Here is a 25521-nt window from a genome sequence, read left to right as displayed (position 1 = left end):
TATACTGAATGAAGAGAGAACATTAAATTGAATGTATTATTTATTGCCAGAAATAATATAACACTACACATAATTTACACTTCGGCATTTTACGACTGTATCTGCCACGAAAAGAGCCTTGAAGACATTGAGAATCTGAAAACAAAGTTGAAAGATTAAAATCAGTGTTTGACATTGAAATGAATTATATGTTAAAGCTCATAATTAATAATCAATAAAAAGAACTCATATTTGGTTCTAAATTTTCATTAAGATTATAAAGAAGATTCCACACTTGATAGCTCGACCTGATTAATGAATTTATTGCCAAAAATACAAGAAATATTTTTACAAATAAAATAATCATTAAATTACAATAGCTTTTGGCGTGACTGGAAAAAGAAGCCTTGAGCTCCAGCCACGAGAAATTACTGCGAGAAGGTGGTGGAGCCACCTTGGGGCGGCATTAAGCCGGGATTAATGCCGAGCTCTCACAAATGAAGCCTCCTTCACTCACCTGTAGCATGTTTCAATATTAATATTACACTATAGTTCAATTATATAAAGAATCATCCACTAGCAATCTGTCATTTGTGTTCCTACAATCAAAATCCAAAATTGCCTCTTTACTTTTCAAGATAACATAGAAAAGATATTCTGTCATATGGCGTTCATATCCTGTTATGGAAACTCTTGAATGTCAGAGCAATAAATCATGAAGAACATGCTCATGACGTCAAATGCAGTAATGCTGTCAAAATATTCTTTTTCTACAACTGCGCGTAAAGAAAGAATTTACATACTCAATTCTCATCGTAAAACAGCTTATTTCTGAGGAGAATCTACTTTTTCGCTCCCTAACCATCTGCGCATGCGCAGTAGATTTTCTTTACGCTCGCAAATCATTCGCGCATGCGCAGAAGAGTTTCTTTACGCTCGCTAATCAGCTGATGATAAGCAGCTCGCCAAAAGACAAACCACTCTCGGTGAGATTTTAACCTAAAAAGTCGGTAATTTTACCGATTCTACAGCTATGATGGATATCAGTGTAGACGAATTATTATAAACTCCGCCAGATAAAAGTGATTGAAAAGGTTTGTGCAGCAGTAGAACAAATTTTGTATGTAATTCGCGCGTAATGCTTCTTTATCGCTCTTGCAAAATTATCACGCTCCGCTTCGCGTCACGTGATAACTGTTTTGCGCGAGCGATAAAGTCGCGCATTACGCTCTTAATGCATAAATAGCTATTTGCGGCAGTTAACTCAATTTTATAAATTCTTCTCGCCGCTATTGCACTTTTTACACTAATCCAGAGATTACTAAATGACAAACTATTTTTATTGAGTATTTTGTATATACAAATGTAAAACATTTTCAATTACTTGATAAAAATTAAAAATGAATGTGACTGTTCACCTCAATGATGCTCATTATTTTGGCCTGGCTTGCCGTATGTCTTTTCCCACCACTGCTCCATTTGCCTTTTCCTTTGTTCACGGCGAGCGAAATATTCCGGGTACTGAGCCTTCTCCAGAGGATGCCAATAATCGAGAACAGAATCTGATATATGGGCGTATCTATTCCACAAAAGTTCTCCAGCACTCGCAGCAACTGCAACAAACACAAATGTTTTAAAATAACAGAAGGAAGAATATTGTTCTAACATTTATGTAGAAACGAGTACAATCAATACATTAAAAGCTTCTTTTCCAATAATTTAGAAGTGATAAAAACTTACTTGCCTAATTATCTAATCGATATGAAATTTGTTATGAAAGCATATCAATCACAAGAAGTCAATCTTCTACAGTTATTAAAATGTAATTTTATACATTTTCAAAACAGAATAAATAGTAAGCCCCCCAGGCTGTCAAATATGCTTCAACATTTTTTCAGGACATTGATAAATTATTTGTAGCTTGGTCAATCCTAAGAGGAGATATTAACGAACAACTACAATTTTGAATACATTCAGCTACAGTTTGATGATGTGCATGGATATACTCGTATGTCTTGATTATGCATCAATATCGAATGATAAAATTATATTATTATAAATACTAAATTATAGGTCAACCATATGAAAACACAACAAAGTGATTCCATATGATTATTGGATGATAATATTATTGTGAATATTGAATGCAAGTGGAATATTTAGCTAGTCAATTTCAGAAAAATTTAAGAGGATATAAATGTATGATTATTCAACCTGAATTTAATTACTTGACTCATTCTAGTAGGCTAATCAAGGCTCTGTTACATTCATAACTAGCAGGTAACCCGTGCTTCGCAAGGGTCTAATTAAAAACTTGACAAACTGAAAACTTTACCTAACTGAAATCTTGAAGAATTTAAAATAGTCCTATATGGGTTTTCAATGTTATCCTGTAATGCTGAAATATCCTCAAAAAGGACGAAGAAGTTAGTCAATTTCGCTGGCCAATGAACTTGACCAAAATAATGTCTCCTAGAATATGTATTCAAAGTTTGAAGTCGATTAGTCAAAGGGTCGTCATGTCGTATAATATATCGTAGAATATACAAGGAGAAATGAAGTCTAAAATGGAACTTCGCTTCGCTCGTTAAATAAGAGATAGTAGTCAGTAAACATGTGACGGTTGAGACAAAAAATAAACTAAAAAAACAATAAAATACAAACTGCTCGTGAAAATTCACATAACGTTTGTGCATATTGAATTTTGATTACAATACTTACAGACTGCTGGTTGAAAATGTGCCTTTTTGAACAGTTCCTTTTCTCCATCAATCAAATATTGAGTTGCTCTGATGGGATCTTTTTCATTGCGATTCTTTTCAAATCTTTCACGCATAAGAACCGACTTGTACCTCAACAATGGCCTGAAAATCAAACTTGCATCAAGTTATGCGGTACATACTCTCACATTATATTCAACAAATATGTTTAGTACAATAAAACTATCCTAAGTGCAACTGCGAACGTTTTTTGTGTATTTTTGTTGAATTGTTAAGAGAAGTATTTTTGGAGAATGAATGAATGAATGCTCAGAATGGAATGATTTGTAGCATCCAAAATTCCGAGTACAGACCATGTTAGCACTATCGATTAACTTATACGCTTCAATTATCCCTTATATGGTTCGGAATCTATCTTAAACTGATTACGATGAGTTTATGATAAGTGAATTAGAAAGTCTCTGAGCACTAAAAAGAGAATAAATGAGAGTTCTGTATTAGGTTAATTGAATTGGTTGATAAGCACCAGCATCAGCCTACTCTGCTGATACCCTAACTCCAACAATGATAGCGAAGGGCACTAGACGTCGATCTTTCTCGTTGAAAGCCTAACTGTTGAGGCTGGAAGAAGAAGTTAGCTTCAAAATAGGCAGACATTTGAGTGTACATGACTGACTCCATGATCTTGGCAAATATAGGAATGATCATTGCAATTGGACAGTTCCTCTGGATCACCTTTTTTGAAGATTGGAAGGATTCTCGATTTTCAACTCAACAGGAAAAATTCCAGCCTTCAGACATAAATTTATCAGTCTAATCAAAGGGTCACTGCCAACACATCAATGAAAGGTTTGACTAGAAAAGATGAATCGCCATATATGTATGTCTGCCTATAGTTTTTTCAACTGTTTACGATATTGCTTGGATACACAGGATAAATTTTTGCCCACTCACAGAATGTACATTTATGAGCAGGAACACAGCAGGAGATCCTGGGAACGCCTCTAGCAAAGTCCAGACACTCTGAATGAAGAAATTGTTTAATCATCTGAACTAAGGCTCATATTATGTACCATCTCGATTTAAAAGGAGATAGATTAGCAGCTCAGCCTCATACTTTTCACAACAGATAAAATACTGGTCTCCTCAAACAATCTTCCTAGTTCCTCGTTTGATCTTATTATGTACCATCTCGATTTAAACGGAGATAGATTAGCTGCTCAGCCTCATACTTTTCACAACAGATAAAATACTGGTCTCCTCAAACAATCTTCCTAGTTCCTCGTTTGATCTTATTCTCCATATTTCATTTTCCTTGGTTGCTCCGAAAATTCTTCTCAAAATTTTTCTTTCCCATCTCTGTAGCAGACCTTCTTCTCTTCTAGTTAATGTCCAAGCTTCAGCCCCATATGTCACTATTGATATTAAAAGTGTTGTGTACATTTTTATTTTACCTTTTTTGACATGTTCTTGGACTTGAAGATATTCTACAGGGCGAAATAGAACCTATTTCCTGACATTATCCTAGCATCTACTTCTTCAGCCACATTATTTTCTTCTGTTATTAGGGTGCCTAAATATTTGAATGATTTCACTTTCTCAAAGGTTCTACCTGATAACTGTATATGTGCTCCATCATTCACTGGCCTCCTGGACATAACCATTACTTTGGTTTTCTGCATATTAATTTCCAGGCCTACTCCATCTCTTGCCTCATTTCCCAGCTTTTCATTTATCTCTGTCAGTTCCCCTCCTATTTCTTGCTAGTATGGTCACATCATCTGCATAAGCCATTATTTGACACCTCCGGTTGAAGAGTGTGCCCCCGGGTTGTTGGTGATCACCTCTCTGATAAAATTTTTCATCACAGCATTGAATAACATGGTTGACAACACATTTCCTTGTCTCAGTCCCCTTCTTACCTCAAAATCATCTGTTACACTTCCATCAATCTTGATCACAGTTCTGCTTCTTTCATTGTCATACATTGTATTTAATTGTATATGTGTTATGAGACGGATCAGCTTTGTGGGGACATTTAACTCTCATTTAAGTGCCTCATACACCTTCACCCTACTGATAGTATCATATGCCAGTTGGAAATTAATATAATATACCTGTTGCACGTTCACATCAAACTCATAACACTTTTCCAGAATTTGCCTGATTGTGAAGATATGGTCGACTGTTGATCTTCCTGGCCGGTAACCACATTGATATTCTCCAATATCAATGGAGAACGTCTGGTTCCAGATTTCATAGAAGTGTTCTTTTCATCTCCTCTTTATTCCTTGTTCATCTCCTATCATATTTTCTAATTTATCCTTGCAGTACACTGCCCTGAGTTGAAACCCTTTCCTATCTTATCTCACTTTTTTGTAAAACTTTCTCATCTCTCCTCTGCCATAATGCTCTTCCATACTTTCTAATTGCTGCTTCTCATATGCTTTTTTCTTTCTTCTAAATACCTAATCCACTATCCTTCTTTCTGATCTATAATCTTCCTCAGTTCCCCGTGATTTTCTCTGGATCATTTTGAGGCCAGCACTATTTAGTCTTTCGATTGCTGTTATGCATTCTTCATCAAATCAGCGAGCCCGAATTTCCTTCTTTCTAGAGCCAACAACTTCCCTTGCAGCTCCAATCACTCTTTCCTTCAGAATAATCCATTTTTCCACCACTCCCTCAGTGTTCCATGCTTCCTCCTTCTGGTCTAGATAGTTCTTCAAGCATTACTCATATCTGTCTGACACAGCCTTTTCTTTTGTTTGTAACTGCAATACGCTGTCTACAACCAATCCTGACCATATAGTGGTATATCAGCCCCTCTGCAGCTTTCCACATTTGTTATATCAGTACAGTGTCTTTTATCGATCAAAATATGATCTATTTGATTTGATGTGACTCCGTCCGGTGAACACCAGGTAGCTTTTTTGATGTTTTTCCGCTGTTTATGGGTGCCACTTATAATCATATTCTTTCTCATGTCAAGATCTATCACTCGTCTTCCATTATCATTACTTTCACTGTGTAAGCTCTCTTTCCCTATCACACTCTGAAATCTCTCTTCTCTACCTATTTTTGCATTCAGGTCTTCCAGGAGGATTTTCACATCATGATGCGCTATTTCATCATCTACTTCTTCCAACTTCTCATTGAATCTCTCCTTTACCTCTTTTCTTCTCTTCATCAGCATCCTCTGTTGGAGCATATACACATACTAATGTGATGTTGAAGAGTTGAAATCTTAATTTTAGAGTGCTTATTGTTTCATGCACTGGTTTGAAACCGATTACTGCTTCTTTCCTTTTCCTATTGACCAGAAATCCCGTACCAGCAATTCCTCTTCCATCATTACTACCACTAAAGAACACGGTCCAGTCTCCGCTCTCCGTTCCCTGGTCATCTCATCTCCTGAATTGCAGCGATTTCAACCCTGTAAAGTTCTAACAGTTGTTTCAATGCATGTAGTGCTCCTGGTGTTTCAAATGTTCTAATGCTTCAAGTTGCTAAAATCAAATCCATATCCTTTTTTCTTCTGGTGCATTTTTCTTTTCTTTTGTTTCCGTTTTTCCGATCTATCCGAGGATGTGTTGTGTAATACTTAACGTGTGATTTTTTTGCAGGGAGGGGTTGTTAGCCCCTCGTCGAACCCCCCCAACCTGGAGGACCAGGTAATTTTTTCGGGATTCCTTACCTAGCCTTTGAAAAGCCTTTTAAAAAGTAATTACCTTTTAGGTAATTTCTTACCTTGCATTTTAAAAAGTTTAAAGGCGTAAATCTAGGTCCAGTACCGATATACCTGTCATCAGACTTTTGATTTTGATCACAAAAATTAAACGGCGGTCACTATTGTTTTTGAAATAAACAAAGTTCAAAGTGGTAAAATTTTGCAAGCATTTAACCTATACCATACCAAGTCAGTCATGTTGTTTTTTAAATTGTGGGGAATTCACAAATGTTATATATTTTTTATTATGTCTGTACTGAATTTGCAAATAAAACTTTATTTGATTTGAAACTATATTGATAGGTCGATACAGTACAGATATACTTACGATGTACTGATCTGATCCCTAATTCCTTCCAGCATATTATTGCCATTTAAAAGCAAAAACCAAACCTCCTAACCTACCCTTTTACCTTTGAAGCATCAATAAACAAACCTCAACCTGGACCCCAACCCTTTTCAGCATATTGCAATCCTAAACCAAAAACCTAACTATCTAAACCTTTTACCTTTGAAACACTACCGAAAACACTCTAACCGGCGTAATTCTAGATCCAGAAGTGTGTGAAAAGTCTTCATCAAAGTGAGGTTAGTAAACCATTTATCATTCTAATTTGTGATGAGTGGCCGCCGTTTAATTTTTGTAATCAAAATCCCAACCAATAATTTGATGACAGGTATATCGGCACTGGACCTAGATTTTAGCCAGTTAAAAAATGTATCAACATTCATTTCTATAAGGTACACGTAGAGGTACGGTATTCTTTTGATAAATTTTGTCTCTGACCGTTCTTTTAATAGAAAGCCTTCTCATTGCTTCAGACAAGATTTGAATGTCAGAAATATTTACCACTATATACTAAATTAGTTGTAAAATAAATTTTAATGAAGTAAGTAGAACTAGAATATTTAAAACTTAACATGTTTAATGTCTTAAAACGACACAACCTACCTGTCTGGTTCATTTGATTCAAGACAGCGAAGAGCCCTTTTGTACAGATTACACACTTTTTGAGCATGAGTAGGTATTCTCAAAGGTACGTTCGGAACTCCCATTTTTAAGTTACGAATTGATTGAAATGTTTGAAGTCAGAAAAATACAGTATTTTAACTATCTGACTTTGGGAAATGATAAACTTTATAAGCAGGAGAGAATTAGATCCAACCTCCAAATTCTCATCACAATCACCTCAATAAAAAATTGATCAGATGTTTTGATACTTTTGATTCGTCTCGTCAGCTGTTTCTTCAAGAAGACGATAGCAGAAGCATATGAATTCTGAGAGGTTTATGTCTGGGCACAACATAAATATAATAAATTCACCGTCTTGTATGTGATCGTGAGTGAATGTTTTCAAGATCACTAACGGTGGGACATGCATGAAGCATTATCAACGTGCATGATAAACATGCCGACATAAGTGTCATTAAAGTGATGGCTTCGAGAAAAATTTGTAGAGGTTAGTTGTTTGTATCTCCAACATACTCATGTTCATTTTTCAATAAATATTTTTATCATTATGATTTTAATTTTTTTTCACTTTATGTTAGAAGCCTCTTAATGATGACAAGACATGCATGATGAACAGTTGCATGTCCTACCGTTAGTAACGAGTCCAATCTGGTATTGCACCTTTATAAATCAAAGGAAAATTTTTGCTATCATCATCTTCTATTAGGCTAATAGTTTCAAGTTATAAAATGAGTGAAAATGATGTGGCTGAAAAGTGTTCTTCTTATTTATTTCATTAATCAGGAAAATGTATATTTCTATAATTCATTGTCAAATTCTCATAAGTGACATAGAATATTTTGGTAGGTTTCAAGGTAGAATCTTTTCGATAAATTAAACTCTTCGATAAGTTAGTAAATTGTCTGCTCAAAAATCGAGCACCTCAGTCTTTGTATAATAATATTTGTTGTGGCAGGATGCCCTGAAAAATTGTCTTTTGAAACATTTGTAGATTTAATGAATCTAAAAACTAGTAAATTCAATAAATTTATGAATGCAATTTTAAATACTAATAAATTTGGAATAGCAATAAATTGCTCACAACACACCAAGTATTTTGTAAAATGTTCAATTCTGTCATTCTTCCCGCCAAAATGATGATATTTTGGAATCTGTTTCACTGTTTGGTTATGTTTATTTTATCTGTTGATACATGAACATTCTCTGTAGTTTTATCTCTATATTCCACAATTATATCTTATGTTCCAAAATTTAAATACAAATTATTATTAGTATTCAGTTTTATCATGAATTTCCTAGTCAAAGTTGTATATTATTTCATAACTTGACTCCAACTGCCAGTAAGGTTAGGTTATTCAGTTCCAGCAGTAACCTACAACATTTTGTAAAAAATGGCTATATATTAGTTGATTCCTTTAATTTGTTTCAATTAAGTTGGTTCATCTTATAACTGCTTTTGTCCCACTCTTATTCTCTTGAACGCTCCAATTTTTAAAAATCAGTTACATCAAGTTTTATTTGTACCACTTGTCAATAAGATGGAGGCTATTGCATGGCCAAGAGATTTTCCTGAATTCAAGGTAAGATGTTTTATTCATTCAAATTTCAAGTGCATAAACATTTTGACCTAATACACGTTAATCAAGTCCATTAATACATTTTTGTTTCTTTCAATTAAAAAATATATTTTTTCTCCCGTGATTTGAGTCAACTTGGCCTATCTCAATTAAAGGATTGAAACCGAAGATTCATAATATGATTATGTAACGGTTATTGCATACCAAGCAACGCTTAGCTACAAATACATTAATCATGTTCAAAACAAGCTACAAACCTGTCCCGTTCACACCAGCGAGACGTACCTTTCAATATTGCAAGATGGTACGGCTACATCTTCGTAGCTAAAAAAACGTACGGTAACTGGTTGTTTAATGACATTAAGGTCCTAACGTTACCAGCGTCAATTCAATTCAATTTTTCTTCAGTCTGTGACCAGTGTATATACCGGATAGACATTGTAGATTAATAAAAACAAAAAAGTTCAATATTTACACTAATCTCAAGATGACCGATCAAAGATACTAACAAAACATACAATCTCCTACTCACTCAAAGAATAGAAAGGGAGGTTTATTAGCTTCTCTCGGAGCACTTTCTTGAACGCTCTCGCCTCCAGCTTCCGCACCTGCAGTGGAAGTCTATTGTAGATCTTTAATGCGCGCATTGTGTAGCAAGTGTGCAGCTTAGCCAATCTAGAGTAGGGAAGGTCAATGTTGTCTCGCCCTCTAGTTGAATAGTTGTGGATCTGGCCTCTTGCTTGGAGTGTGTGAAGTTGGCCTTTCAGAAGTACAAGGGAGTTTGACTGAAGACAGTGAGTATTCTCAGCCTCCTGAACAGCGGGCGACGATTCTCCAAGTATGGTGATGATGTTATTATACGAACCACTTTCTTCTGTAGGATGAGAATTCTGTGACATTCACTTGCATGCCCCCAAAGTGCAATCCCGTAGTTGATTTGGCTATGAAACAGACCATGTTATGCAGTAACCAGGTAATTCTTTGAAACTTGGCTTCTCAGTTTCCGTATCAGATATGTTACTTTGGAGAGTCGGTTACATATCATATCAATGTACTGGTGCCAGGCCCACCAAAAGGAGGTAGACCATGCCTCAGGGTACACAGAACATTCTGCGTTTTCTCTCCATTCATATACAGTCTGTTTGCCGTTTGCCCTAAACCATGCGCTCGCCTTCTCCAGACCTCAGTACAGCTATTTGTGGATCCTCATCTTGTGCAATGAGAGTTGTATCGTCAGCAAACAGCAGGGCTTTTCCATCCTTACTAAGGTCATTCATGAAAATGAGGAACAGCAGAGGGCAATGAATTGATCCCTGCGGAACTCCATACTTGACCTGGAGCTCTTGTGATTTGGCACCGCTAACCGGTACAATCTACCTACGCCGTTAAAGGTACTCCTGCATAGTTTTCATGGCCACTCCTTCACTATACCTCATGAGCTTCCCCAGCAAAATCTCATGAGATATGTAATCGAAAGCCTTGGTGAGGTTACAGAGGGTCATGGCAGTTGAGTGCTTCTTCTCCATTGCCTCAAGTAGGGCGTTGAAGAGCATTAGTTGTCGATCTCCCACGGCGAAAACTAAACTGATCCTCCGTAAAGAGCGAATTCTTCTCTAAATAGGCTGAAAGTTGGATAAGCATCACAGACTCAATAATCTTTGCAAAAACAGGAATCAGAGATATAGGTCGATAGTTTGACAACTCTTCCATATCACCCTTTTTGAAGATTGGCACTGTTCTAAAATCTTTAGTAGATCAAGCAAAACACCTTGTTCCAGACAGCTGTTAATTAGTCTGCCAAGTGGTACAGCTATTGAAGAGATGACTGCCTTCATGAGAAAATTAGAAATGTCATAGACGTCAGGACTCTTCGAGCTCTTGTAGCCATTTACAATTTTTACCAAATCCATAGGTGTCACTCTTTCCTATCTGTTGAATACACTGTTCTGTAAAGGCAATCTCTCCACAGCACAAGCTGTAGTTCCTGTAAAAGCTCCAACAATTTGTGTAACAGAGTAAACAAAAAGATTGTTAAAATCTGGCTCCGAGAAAAATTCCTGCCTATTATGCTGCAAATTAGCAGTGTTCATGAATGAACGAATCAATCTTGATTTACTCTTGTTTAAACATTATTTGAGTGCCTAACATCACCTTTATACTCGTAAAAATATTTATTTCAAAGGAATTTGAAGCGATTCTGCTTATTCTTCTTAATTCTTCCTCCTTGTGTCTTTATCACGGTCCAAGAATCGGAAAATTGTCAATATTTGTTTTATGTTGAGCTGCTTTAACTCCATTTTACTTGAAAGTGAACTAGGAAAAATACTGACTTTTTAACGATTGCTTCTGAACTCTCGGTAGCTGTAAGCTAACCCTTTTCGAAATCAATATCATCGTTACTTCTTAACTTCCAATCATTTGTTCATTCTACTATTTTTTAATTTTCAGAAGCTGGATAATCTCTTGCGGTGTGGAATCTGCTATGAGTACATGAAAAACTGCATGATGACATCATGCTCTCATAATTGTGAGTAAAACCTCTGTTACTGATTGTGAGCGATCACACTTCTGTTATTGATACTGAATTCTTATTCCCGATCATTTAGAATCTCTATTAATTTTTATCAAATGCATACAATCAGATGGAAAGTTAGTATGTATAATACTAGAAGTAGAAATGATATTTTCATCAAATTTACAATTCGAATCGCTTTGCAATGAATAAGGTGAATTAACAAAGGTCTATTCAAACAAGACCAGCAACAAGAATAATACTACTACTTTAATAATAATATTACTACTTCACAAAGTTAGTTATTTTTTCTTAATTCCAATTATAGCGTTTTTCGTGGCATTTGTCAGCTGTATTGGTTTTTCTTTCAAACAATTACTATGAATCTATTAATATTTGAATTTATGAAATATAAATATAGTATTATAGAAATATTTTAAAGATAATATTTGAATATTTATTATCGTAGTCTTGTATGATTTCTTTGATTTTCACTTACAATCAGAGCTTCTCACGCAGGTTGTCTCTGCCAAAATTTTCACAATCATGAACAAGGATGAGAGAGCGCTGACGTCATCAATTTTAGAGAAAGAATTTATTCACTAAGTTAAAGGACCTGTGCTTGAAAAATTATAGTGAGACAAAGAACAGGTGAACTCTTAACTGTTTCTCTCAATTTTGCATAAATAATATTATGAGAATAGTGATATTGATAGAGCAATTAGGATAGAGATTATCTGACTACTATCTTTGTTCAATAAATTATTGTGATTTAATGGAAATTATATAATTACCGTCTCTCATTATTCCTTCCACGGTTGGAGTCAAACAAAATAAGCGAAACAAATTTGTAGAAAATACAAATCAATATATAATACGGCAGAATCTTTATTATCCTTGTGTCCTTCAAGTTCTAATTTTTGTTCGCTCTTATATGCTATTTCCTCTTATAATGCTTTTTCTCAATAATTGTGCTTTTGTCAATATCACTATTTTTCTTGTTTCAGATTGTTCGTTATGTATACGGAAGTATATGCAATATAAATCCGTATGTCCGGCCTGTTTTGAGGAAACTTTTGAAGTCAACTTGCGAAACAATCGACCAATCGACGATTTGATATCAATCTATTGCACAATAAGAGACAAGCTATTCAGGCATTTGAGACTGTCAACAGTCCATTTACAGCCTCTGCAAAATGATGTGAGCAAACCGGTTGAAAACTGTGAAAAGGAAATCGCTCCTCAATCTTCTGACAATTTTACGTCTCCTATTCTAAAAGGCCTTAAAAACTCAGATGTATTGAAAAAATCCAGCAAAGGTTCACAAGGCATTAAGAAGAATTTGAATGATGCGTTCAATCAGAAAGTGACAGTAGATAAGATACCTGTTGAATCGAAGCCATCCACATCCAGTAAGGCTGCTGAGGAAATGCCGTCCACAAGTCGCAAATCGCCCGTTAAAAAGATACCAGAAATCTTTTATAGTCCAAAGAAAGCAGCCTCGTCGGTTAGTTCATCTCCAGCCAATGTTGTCAAAGTTCCATGTCCAGTCTGCAATGTTGACATTCCCGAGAGAAACATCAATGGCCATTTGGACTCCTGCCTCGCACGAGATGGTGCTCCCAAAACGTAAGTATTTTATAATATACGAGTACTTACCAGTGCTTACTAACAGAAATTGTGCCAGTCATAGACTTTAGAATTATTATCAGTTACCCTTGCGCGAAGCGCTGCACACGTGAAACGCGGCACAAGTCAAATGTGATTCAATTCAAAACCTCGAGTTTCACTAAAACCTAGTGATTTTTTAATAGGGATTTAAAACAGAGAGCATAATTCAATCATTCAGTTATTCAATTAAAATTCCTTTAATTGTTCAACTGTTTTTGAAAACCAGCGTTGATTTACTTTGTTTTTATACATACTGCTAAACCATGTGCTAAAAACTGCTTTCCTGTATTTTGACTTCTATTTTGCTCATTTTCTGACTTGATTTTGATCATTGACTATTGATTTTTGAAAGCAAATAATATCTGATTATAGATCAACGCTAATCTTTGTTCTACTGAATCGAAACTGAGCTAACGTTAAGGGTAGGCTACTGTGGCTATCATTATTTTTTAAAAAAGTACTATGGTGAATATTAGTACTATGATACAATATTATGGTGACAATAGTGAGGTCCACGTTATAATGGCAGTGGATATAGATAGGAGAACAGCGTTGCAGATTCTCTGCCTTAATTATACAGAGTGACACAGAATAACGGGAATTTCTAAAAACAGCATAAAACATTAGTGGGAAGGGCAAAAATGATTCTATTTAAATTAATGTAAAGTTCAAGACTTGCCATTTGAGAATTATCAATAACATCTATCACTTTTTGACAATTACATCTTTAAGATGGCTTCCTCCTGAACGAATACACTCTTGTGTTGACGATTCCTCATTGATCGCTGAATCATCTCATCTTTGATATTGTGGATTTCATTTTGAATTCTGTTTTAATTTTTAATTAATTCAAAATTATTGATGAAATTGTTAGCGAAATCCACTGTGCACGGCATTCAATGGCAACTGTGCGAGCGAGTATTGTTTAGTAATCTCACGATTAGGTTGCGTTTCCTGGTTCCATGATCTGTCCACCTGCGATTTCCTGTTTGTGGAGCTATCTCAAATCAAACGTTTTCACAACTTGTCCAATATCTGTGGTTGAATCATAACAGACAATTAAAAATGAAATCAGCAATATCCCAGCTGAAATGTTGCAGCAATCGTTCAGGAATCTCAACACAGATTTCAAGAGTGTTTTCGTGCAGGAGGAAACCATCTTAAAGAAGTAATGTCAAAAAGTGATAGATGTTATTAATAATTCTCAAATGGCAAGTCTTGAACTTTACATTAGTTTGAATAAAATCATTTTTGCCCTTCCCACTAATGTTTTATGGCGTTTTTAAAAGTTTCCGTTATTCTGTGTCACTCTGTATTTCTGCATTGTCAAAAACAGATTTGGCATCGTTGCGGAGCTAGAAAAGGATAGTGCTACCTGCTTTGTCGAATGATAGACAAGGATAGCAGTACCAATGTTAATCAATTCATTATATGTTGTCATTATGTCTTTGTGTTTACATAGGCCTATTTATTGAATGATAGTTTTTACCCTTTGTCCTTCAACTAGCTCTCTTCATGTTACAAAGAAATGGTGACCAAGTTGTTGATGATACTATGATAGTGGTATATATAATTATTGATAATAATGTACAACTTAGTAATTTTATAGTGATAAAAATGAGACTCTATTATTTTCTCAGCATGAATATCTTGTTTCAAAGTAGGAAGATATTGAAAATGTTTCTTTAAATATATATTTCTGATATTTCCTTTTCATGATTCCTAAAATATCAGTTGAAATGTTTACCACCCACCTACAGAATTGCCTTGACTTCTTAATTTGAAAAACCCAACTGTGGTACCTACCTTCCTCTACCAACTTTAGAAATTATTTTTGGGAATAACTCTCATCTAAAGATGGTAGAAGGGATCTACTGATCTATAGTGAGGTCTACGTTATGATGACAGTGGAAAAAGCTAGAAGAACAGTGTTGCCGATTCTCTCCCTTGCCTCTGTCTTCTATATAGGATAGCTGATACCGATATATCTAATGTGATATTAACTATTCATTCTTGTTTTAAATAATCAATTTGTATTTTACTTGTCAAGAAAAAATATTTTTCTAATGTTCATAATTGAGATTTTTTGTTGTTTAATTATATTCCTACATTGTTAATAAATGATCTAGCAACGTAGAGGAGATAGAAAAGGATAGCGCTATCTGCTTTGTTGAATGATAGACAAGGTAGCAACACCAATGCTAATCAAATACTGCCATCATAACGTGGACCTCACTCACTATAGATTGTATTACAATATTATTATTTTAAAATAAATAAATAAAGGCTTTCATTTAACGTAATCATTACATTTTTGAAAATAATCAAGTAAATGTTAATACATCTTTATTGTCAGCGTTTTCTCCTTGGCTGAGTGCCGTCAGGAGGTGTTGGCAAGCTATTTATACATTTTTTTTAAATAGACAATTTATACAAAAAATAAAAATGGAAAATACTACTTCACAAAAGAAGATAGGGTAATAGTACTTGTACTAGTATCTTGTATGGTTGGATTAAAAATTGAATTCTTGAATCATGAAATATCTGTAGAACGCCCATGCATCTCTGTCCTATCTGCATCCAGTTGTCACCATTCAGGTACGTCTTCAGCTCCTCTACAGCAAGGAAAGTCTTTCCGAAGTATCGCTCTCTGAACTCTGTAAGCACCGGGCACCTGGCTATGAAGTGGACTACATCCTCTTCCTCCTTCATGTTGCATAGAGAACAGATCCTTACATCCTGCCTGTGGGAATATTTTTTGAGACGAATGAGCTCGGTCCTTGACTTCATGAACCACTTAATCAATGTGACGTCCACTGGTTCATACACGTAGTTTGTGAACTGCGTCAGCTCTGGATGCAGGGAGTATCGCATTTTTTTTATATTATACAATATTTTTGTGGTTTTGGTTTTAAGGTTGAACGTGCCAAGCAGAAGAAGTCCCATTCCAAAGCGTGTTTACAATATGATGTCAGATAAGGATTTGAGGAAATGGCTGAAAACATATGGGCTGAATTCAATTGGCGATAAGAAAACACTCATCAATCGGATACAAAGGTCTGAAATAGTTTGTGTTTTTACTGTAGGCTATTTTGGTAAGAACCACTGCTTTTTGAACTTTTCAAATATAACTGTTGAAGTTGATACACTTTGTTTCAAAGTAAATATTTGAATAGACTCACCTTTTTGGTTGTGAAAATATTATGTAATGCAGTTCGGCTGAGTATTTATCAATTGTTTCTTCATGAAAAACATCATCAATTAATTAAAATATATTTTAATATTGAGCTGCACATGAAGTTCATGCGTACTATTCCGTCGGTAATGGTCTACATTACAATTACGGCCTTTGATTCTTTTTTCGAGTAGAAAATGATTTCGAAGGAAAATCATATTTATTCATCTTAGATAGTGTTCTATTTATTTCTAATCAACCACTATGTTAATTAGAAATCATTCTTAGAATGAAAACTTTAAAAAGAAAATCGAAAAATTAAAGATGGAATGTTGATGGAATTTTTGGATTGCTTCGTGTCTTTTTGGGAGCATTGCAATAATTGGGTACACATATTTGCAATATTCAAACAAAACCTTCTCATTTATTGCATCTCCCTTCTTATCTATTACATCTTGAATCTTTTTGTATCCTAGGCATAATTTCAGACTGTTACTTTATTACATTCAAATATCAATTTTTTAATTCTCCAACTAAAACTTTTTATATGTCAGTGCAATATGCTCTCCAAGTTTCTTTGAATATTAAATGTGGAAATACGAGTGTTGAAATTCATTGTACAATGTTCAGTTCTGATGATTTTCAGGATGTGGGCAACGTCCACTTGTGAATAACTTATGACAATTATTATAAAAACCTAATAACTGTATTGCAACATATGAACCAATCGTCACATCAAATAACTATCGAATAATGTTTCTTGAGTTTCTTAAACAAATTCCAAAGAACCTAGTTCTAGTCCATACTTGAACGTATTTCAATTTTCAATTAGTGCTTATAAGTTTTCGTTTTTCAGATACACGGTTCTCTATAATTCTGAATGTGATTCAGACCATCCACGATCATCAGCCGATATTATTCGTCAGGTTGAGATGGAGGAAAAACAAGAGAAGGGCATTGGCAACCCAGGTCTACCTACTACAGTGGTAAGTCTTATCAATTGATGATTTCCCATTTATAAACCTGTACAATAGTTAGGCCTATCTCCAATAGTCTTTGTCTCGTTTATTTCCTAGGTAAAACTTTTTGCCATTTCAAAACAAATATCGAAGACAAATATAGAAATGAAGGTCTTTATAAATAAATAACCCGTTTATTGCTTTCTTAAACTATTACAAAAAAAATCAACGTCCACAATACAATTCAAAAGGCAATAATCAGCAGATGCTGGGGTATAATTATCCTTTTTCCATAGAAGGATAAAGTATTGTACAAGTGCGTTTAGTAAAGATTTCTTTCATCTTCTTCATTTCAATCCTTGTAGAGCCAGACTTGTTTGAATACGTTTTTCATTCTCTCCCATTCCTTCCTTTCTCTTGCTACTATCTGCCACGTCGCTCCGCCGCATACTCTCCTGAATTCTTCGTCCCATCTGTACGGAGGCCTTCCTCTGCTTCTGCTCAGCGTGCGTGGGTGCCAGTCGAGTATGTTTTGGTCCATCTTCCATCCGTTGTCCTTGCGATATGGCCTGCCCAATTCCATTTTCTCTCCATTATCATTCTACCTACATCCTCAATTATTGTTTCATGTCTGATCCATATTTTGGTTTTCCTATCTATTCTTTTCACTCCTATCATTATTCTTTCCATCGATCTCATACTTGTTCTGAGTTTCTTGATTACTTTCTCATTGAGAGTCCACGTTTCGCAGCCGTATAAAATTGCTGGTAGAATACATGTTTGAAGTAGGCGTCTCTTGCTTTCCATGGGAATATTAGATCTAAAGAGATAGCTGTATTTCTTGAACAATGACCAACCTATTGCCACTCTTCTAGTAATCTCTCCCCATTGTCCATCTCTCTCTATTCTCTGTCCTAAGTAGATGAAGTGTTCAACTGCTTCTATCCTTCCGTCTTCGGTCTCTAATACTCTCTCGTTACTTTCACTGTTATAAATCATTACTTTTGATTTATCAAAATTTACTTTCAATCAACCTTTTTTGTTACTTCAATCATTTCCTTCATCATTCTACATACTTCTTCGGTGCTATTTCCTATAATAACAATATCATCGGCGAATTTCAATGTATTCAATTTCACCCCATTGATGTTGATTCCTTTTTCCTGCCATTGTAATTCATCTAGAGATTTTTCCAGAACTGCATTAAATATTTTCGCTGATGGTATATCTCCCTGCCTTAAGCCTCTATTTACTTTAACCACTCTACCTTTTCCTCTCAATTTGAATTCAATTTTCATGTTTCTGTAAATGAATCTGAATAATTCCAGGTATTTATTGTCAATTCCCAAGTCTTCAAGCGTTCGTAATACGGAAGAAGTGTTGATTTTATCGAATGCCTTCTCGAAATCAATGAATAGCAGCACTAGTGGAAATTTGTATTCATTAGAATTCCTTATCAGTTCCTGTAAGACTAGGATGTTATCCAGCGTAGAGAAGTTTTTCTTGAATCCGGTCTGATTGATTGAAGTTGCTGCCGTCAAATATCCATCTATCCTGTAGGAAATTACTGCCATAAATATCTTGTAAATATTTGACAGGAGACTTATTGGTCGGTAATTCTTGATTTCCTTTCTATTACCTTTCTTGAAGAGTAATATCAAGTTAGCTTTGAGCCATATTTCAGGAATCTTTCCACTCATTAGGCATAAATTGAATATTTTTGTTATTATTTCAATAACTCTTTCGCCACCTGCTTTTAACTCCTCGTTTGATATTCTATCAGGGCCTGTTGCTTCCCCCTCCTTGAGATGCTCGATTGCGCGCTTTACCTCACTCTTCAATATCGGTGGACATTCTTCATTTCTACATTCATGTTCTCCAATTTCTTGTTCTTACATTCTTCTGGTTCATCTTTCTTATACAGATTCTCATAGAAATCGCAAATTATTTCGAGTATACCTTCTATTTCTCTCACTTCATTTCCTCTCTCATCTTTCATACAAATCATTGTGTTCTTTCCAAGTAGTTGTTTTCTGTTGAACTCTTTAATGCTATTTCCAAATTTCAAGGTCTCTTCTAACTTCTTTGTTTTTCTTTCAGTTATCCATTCATTCCATTTCTTTCTGATGAGTTTCGAAATTTCACTGAATTCTATTTTGTCTCTGCCAAGTCTTTTAAGCTTTCTTCTTTTCTCCAATAGCTTAACAATCTCTCTTGGAACCTTTCTTTTATCGTTTTCTCTCACGTTTCCTAGCAATTCTCTAGTTTTTCTCAAAGTATTGTCAGCTTATCAGTTAAAATATTCGTGTCTTCACATTCATCGATTCTCTCTCTATACAAATTGACTTGTAATTTCTGTTCAAATCCGGAGTTTCTCAAATCCATTGCACTTATTCTTGTGGGACGGTCGCCATAGTACTTCTTCCTTTTCTCTTCAATTCGTATTTCCATTTTAAGAGCTCTGTGGTCGCTTCCTGTATTTATTCGGTCTTCTATGTCTACATCTTGAACAATGCATTTCTTGTCTATGGCGAAGTAGTCGATTTCGTTTCTGGTCTCTCCATCGGGGCTCAGCCAAGTCCATTTTCTTGTCTCATGTTTCAGGAAGAATGAGTTCATCAAATACATGTTTTTACCTTCTACAAATTCGACAAGTCGTCCGCCTCGCTCGTTCCTTTCACCGTATCCATACCTCCCCACACATCTTTCGCCTCTGTTCTTACCAATTTTTGCATTCATATCTCCCATAATGATGTTGAATTTGCATGGATCATTCTCGAGAGCTTCTTCCAGTTCTTCATAGAAGTCTTCAATTTCCTCTTCTGATGACGCTGAAGTTGGTGCGTAAACTTGTATCAGTTTAGTTCTCCCCTTTACGCGTCCATGCACTTTCCAAATTAAGACAGAGATTCGGTGTGTGTACTGCTTGAAACTCACAATTTTCTTTTCCGATGTCTTGTTTATTAAAAATCCTGTTCCTCCTGTCGCGCCGTTTCCATTAAGATAAAGCATCTTATCGTCTTCCATGATGACACACTGCTCCCCATCCCTTCTTACTTCTGCGAGTCCTACTATATCCCACTCAATGTTTTCTAGCTCCTCTAGCAGCTGCTCTATCCTCCAATTAGCTCTTAGAGACCTACAGTTGTATGTGATTATTTTTATATTATCTTTCTTGTTCGCATCTCTATTTTGTTTGTTTTCCCCAAAATAGTTTTCCGTTTGTTCCCTTTCATTTTCCTTAGTTACAATTGCCGTTACGATCCGTGGTTGCTACTGTTGTTTTGATGAACCTTCCTTTTCTGGATTATTTTTTTTGACTTCTCTTGTTATGTATGCCTCTATAGTATTGTTGTTCTTTTTCTTGCCAAGCCGTCCAGTGCTCACACATTGTTCAGTCATTGTAGGTGAATCTCCATCACTCCTTGGTCTCTTCTTCTCCTTGTTGCTATTTTCTCTCAAATCTTCAAGGCTGAAGAGCTTTCCCTCGAGTAGTAGCCTGTCTCTTCTCAAAGAGACCATTTTCCCTTGTTTCTTATAATGTGACATGAAATGTGATAGGCCTAACTCTTTCCTGGTGGCGCGAGTATTAAAGTCAAAGTCTTCCTGTATCTTGATGTGCTTATAATTTTCTTCTTGAGACAGTTTCGATTTTTTCCTGAGTACATCATTCCTTGTAAAAGTCGATGTGAACGTTACTCTGATTGGACCGTTTGTCGATTGATTCAGTCTTTTAGTTTGATGAAGGTCTTTAAGTTTGCAAAAATCGATTATGTTTACTCAAACGTGTGTAAATGCTCTTTCAAGTTTTCTGGCATCAAGAAAACTTGACTAATGTAAACGCGGCTTTACAGTAATCTGTTATTCAAATCAATCTAGTGTATTTATTTGTAAAATAACATCATAGTACCCTTTTTATTATTTTATATTAAAAGGTTCTCAAAAAAGGTATTATGTTATTTTACAAATAAGAAATTTGTATTTGAAATAATTGAGAAAAATCACGATATACTTCCAAAAAATCGATTTTTCATTAAATATTGCTTATGTAATGCTATAGCTCCAAGATATCTTTGAAGTGAATTGATTACCCTACTGATTGACCGAGATTCGGCTATTAAAAATGTTTTCAATTTTTGATAAGATGGATTGGCACTTTCTTTAAATCTTCACTATTCGTATCTTATATTCTTTTGTTACTTGCTTCCACTATACAAATGTATCTCTTGGAAAAATGGGTAGAAAATATTGGTTAAGGTACCGTGCGCTTTCTTATGTTTTTCGTAATTTTCTTTCAGAGAAAGATAAACAAGAATTCTGATCAAAAGCTTATTGAAGAGGAGAATAAAAAGTATCGTAAGTATACTTTTGTTATTGGCTGTATTTGGTTCTTACTTATATAGCCTATATACTTTATTATTACAAGGTGTAAAAGTACAATTGTCCAATGAGAACATCCTCCATTCACATCCTCATCAACCTTTTTCAAGTTTCGGACTGTCAGAATCATGTGATTGTAGTGTCTCTAGCACAAAAGTTAAATTGAGCAAATTACTCAAAACCGTGATGGTATTGCATAATTAAATCTGTTCAACCAAGGAAAATTTAATCAATATTTTTTAAAGATATAAAATCTTTCTGGCCTGCAAATTGAATTGAGCTTCTACTTCATAAAATAATTCTGTAGAAGATTGTGAATACATTTTTGAAAATCTATATTCATTATTCTTGAACCATGATTGGATTAAAATTTATCAGTGTATATTGATATTGATTTCTACTTAAGCATGAACTAAAACACTACAAATTAGCTTATAATAATTTACCAATAGCGATGGTTCTATAGCTACCTCCTGCAATCCAATACTGATAACAGGCTCTTCAACTTCGACATTGGAACATTCAGTTTATTCACAGAAAGCCTAGAATGAAATAACTTGGATGGTGATGATGTTGGTAATACTATTTTTTATGAAAATGAAGAAATATTCTATTATGGGAGTAATTTTAATAATCGTCCTGCAATTTTTATTAATGAACTACTCTCTCTTGTAATATTGTAGACCAAATCATTTCATTTTTATTTTTTAATTTGATTCCTAATACTGTAGCAAGTATTGTTTTGAATTTTTTCAGTGGAAAAGAATAAAGCCAGCTTTGAAAATCTTATCAAAACCATGAAAGAGAGAAATGGGACAAATATCAAACCCACCAAGCGTATCAACGTAATTGCTGATAGTGATGATAGTGATCCAGAAATCAACAGTTATTTCTCCAAAGAAACCATGCAAATAGAAGATGAACGTCCATGCTCGTCAGGATATCAACCAAAAAAAGAGAATAGAACGGTGAAAGCTACAGTGAATCTTCATAAAGAAACAAATGAAAGAAGCGACGATTTCAAAATCGTGTTGCCGCATTTTCTCGCTCAATCTCCATCGCCCGACTTGAGTGCAAACCAAGATGAGTCTCTCATTGACATGATTGAATTACCAGAGAGTCCCACAAAGAATGCAAAGGGTTTGAAGAATGTGCACTTTGTGGACGATGCATGCAACTCGGACGATAGTGATAATAGCATCAGCCTTCTCGCCAACTGCCAAGTTCTCCTACAAGGTAAATATTATGTGCTGTTTTCAAATCACAAACTATTTCAAATAAACATCAAACAAGCTATACCTACTCTATTCACATTTTTTATTGGTGAATGGCTCTTATGGTTTCAGTGGCTTAGGCCACGGGCTTATAACCAGGCTTATCTGAGAAAAATATTCAAGTTCGAAATAGAGAATTATTGTTTTTTGTTACTTTCCTGTTTCTGTGAACGGATTTTAAAGAAGCTAGTGCTTGATCTTAGACATGAACATTGGCAAATTGATAAAGTTATCCATAATTCGGTACTTCCCCATGCAAAATAAAGTCCAGAGTACATTTTCAAAGTTTCAAATTTGCCTTCATATGGAAATGAATTAGAAATTGCATTTATTCAAATGCTAATTAATGAATAATTGTTATCAAACGAAAATCCATATTAAATGCTGTAAATCATTCCGCGGACTGCAAATATTTACAACAGCTAGATGGAAATTCGATGAGAGCTTTTATCCAAAAATTACTCTGCAAATATTTGCAGTAGCAGAATTTTTAAGGTTGATTTACAAAATTTAATTTGGATTTTTGTTTAATAATAATTATTGTTTTAAATTTGGTTGAATAGTTATGAATTGTTAACCTATTGTTTTTCAAACAGCATTCTATTTTGCACTTCTACCTCTTTTAAAATGACAATGCAGCTTGAGAATGATATATATGTGTATTTATGTATGTCTATTAGTACATACATAATTCGTCACATTTAGTAATCGATAGTGGAACACTTCTTCAGACTGCTATAACTTGTGACTAAGTACTACCACATAGATACACTCTACAGTTGCTGAGGATTTGAATTGCAATATTTGGTCTACAATGTACTTGGTAGACATATCTTCACTAGTTACTTGAAAAATCTTCTAATGAATTCAACACTGTTTTTTATTGCAGAAAACAAACCTTCTACTATTACTGCAAGTGAAAGGGCTGATGACGACAATGATGATGATGATGATGATGATGATGATGATGATGATTATGAAGAGAACGAAGATGTTTACTACAACGGAGTTGCTAATGATGACTGTAAAAAACATCAACTGGTAACAGAGTCACAAATACTTGATCCTGATTTCTTAATTACCGAATCACAACTTACAGAAGCCAAAGAAGATGAAAGCGAAGATGAATTCACACCAAAATGGCCAATGAAGAGACCAAAAATGACAATTAATCAGAAAACACCAACAAGTTCCAAGAAGCCAACTCCCCGATCTGATAGAAGTAAACAAAAAAATCTAACACCAAAATCCAGACAATCTCGAACATCTGATTCAGATCTAGATGAGACTAAATCATTCTTGGAAGATGACTCAGTTGTGCAGCAATCTGGTGGTGGAGACCAGGTTGCCACCAAATATCAACTTTCTCCTCCGCTATCAAAATCGTTGAAAAGCGAAAGTTCAAGCTCCTTGCAAAGTTTTCCCGACTTAGAGAATGTTGATCCAGATAGTTTGAAAGTATCAACTACGCCAACGAGCCGGAATGATTCAACTGCCAGGCAACCTTCCACTCGCAATAAAAGGCAACGAATTGGTAGTACAGGTGATAGTGAACCGATTCAAACGCCAAAAAGAATACTGAGACAAAGAACAAAATGATCTTCTATAATAATGTGCACAGTAAATAATATAAATGTAATTGTTGCAACAAAGAACTTCTATGTTCATGTCATATACCATGATTTAAATAATTATATCAAGGTTCTTCAAATAAAATATTCATTTTAGGCATGAAAACATGTTTCAATAACGTTGAACATTGTAAAGACTTTTCAGTCATAATTAAAATTGATAGACTTTTACATTTAATAATGACAAAAACAATTTTTATGTATCTTATATATTCTATACATCCTGTAAGGACTTAATCTAGGTATTTGTATTTTCCATATCATTTTTTGTAGTATTATTCTTATAAAATTGAGATTTTGCTTTGAGAGATTTTCAATTTTTTATCCATTGCCTTGGACAAGCCTCTTATAAACTATAATAATTGTCTTTGATAAATTTTTTTTATTTCTTGATTAAGTCCTCTGGACTTCATGCTGGCCAATAATGAAATATCAGTTATAATAAAAATTGGTGTAGGCTTTCACATTTATTAATGCCAGAGATAAGTTTTATGTATCTTATATATTCTATATATTATATCCTGTGAGGATTTAAGTTTATTTAAGTATTTTCAAAGCTGTATTTTCCGTACCATTTGTAGAATTATTATTCTTATAAAATGACTTGTTATGAGAGGTTGTTGATTTATTCATTCTTTACGTTGGAAACGCCTCTTATAAACTAATATTGTTCTGTTTATTTTCGTTGATTTTATTTCATCTCGACATCATGCTTAGCAATAATGGACTTTCAAAATTATACATTTCTAGCTAAATTACCTTACAGATCAAACAGGATTTGATCATTGTAGTGTTGGTGATCTTGTAGTGTTAGTGTCCTTGCAGTGTTGGTGATCTAATAATGTGGGTGACCTTGTAGAGCTGAGGACAAAGTTGGAGTTTGGCTCGAATATTACAAGGTCACCAACAACAACACTGACACGAAATACATAAACTTTTG

At 34.7% G+C, this 25521-nt stretch overlaps 2 protein-coding genes across 2 annotated transcripts; one reads left to right on the top strand and one right to left on the bottom strand.

The window, feature by feature from the left end:
- Positions 1–22: 22 nt before the first annotated feature.
- LOC111046025 (NADH dehydrogenase [ubiquinone] 1 beta subcomplex subunit 9) lies at positions 23–7884 on the bottom strand. Its single transcript, XM_022331509.2, has 4 exons — positions 7382–7884; positions 2701–2843; positions 1398–1592; positions 23–135 (listed from the first exon to the last, which is right to left on the bottom strand). The coding sequence occupies exons 1-3, from the start codon at positions 7483–7485 to the stop codon at positions 1399–1401; spliced, it is 441 nt and encodes a 146-aa protein (XP_022187201.1). The 5' UTR covers positions 7486–7884; the 3' UTR covers positions 23–135; position 1398.
- Positions 7885–8378: 494 nt separating this feature from the next.
- Positions 8379–25197, top strand: LOC111046024 (E3 ubiquitin-protein ligase RAD18-like). Its single transcript, XM_039422861.1, has 8 exons — positions 8379–8982; positions 11428–11506; positions 12499–13120; positions 16079–16219; positions 17194–17323; positions 21595–21652; positions 22433–22912; positions 23840–25197. The coding sequence occupies exons 1-8, from the start codon at positions 8941–8943 to the stop codon at positions 24547–24549; spliced, it is 2262 nt and encodes a 753-aa protein (XP_039278795.1). The 5' UTR covers positions 8379–8940; the 3' UTR covers positions 24550–25197.
- Positions 25198–25521: the final 324 nt, after the last annotated feature.

This window comes from Nilaparvata lugens, chromosome 1, assembly GCF_014356525.2.
Source record: "Nilaparvata lugens isolate BPH chromosome 1, ASM1435652v1, whole genome shotgun sequence".
NCBI classification, from domain to species: Eukaryota; Metazoa; Arthropoda; class Insecta; order Hemiptera; family Delphacidae; genus Nilaparvata; species Nilaparvata lugens.
Note: the sequence above shows the minus strand (reverse complement) of the source record. Positions and strands in the feature narration are given on the sequence as shown.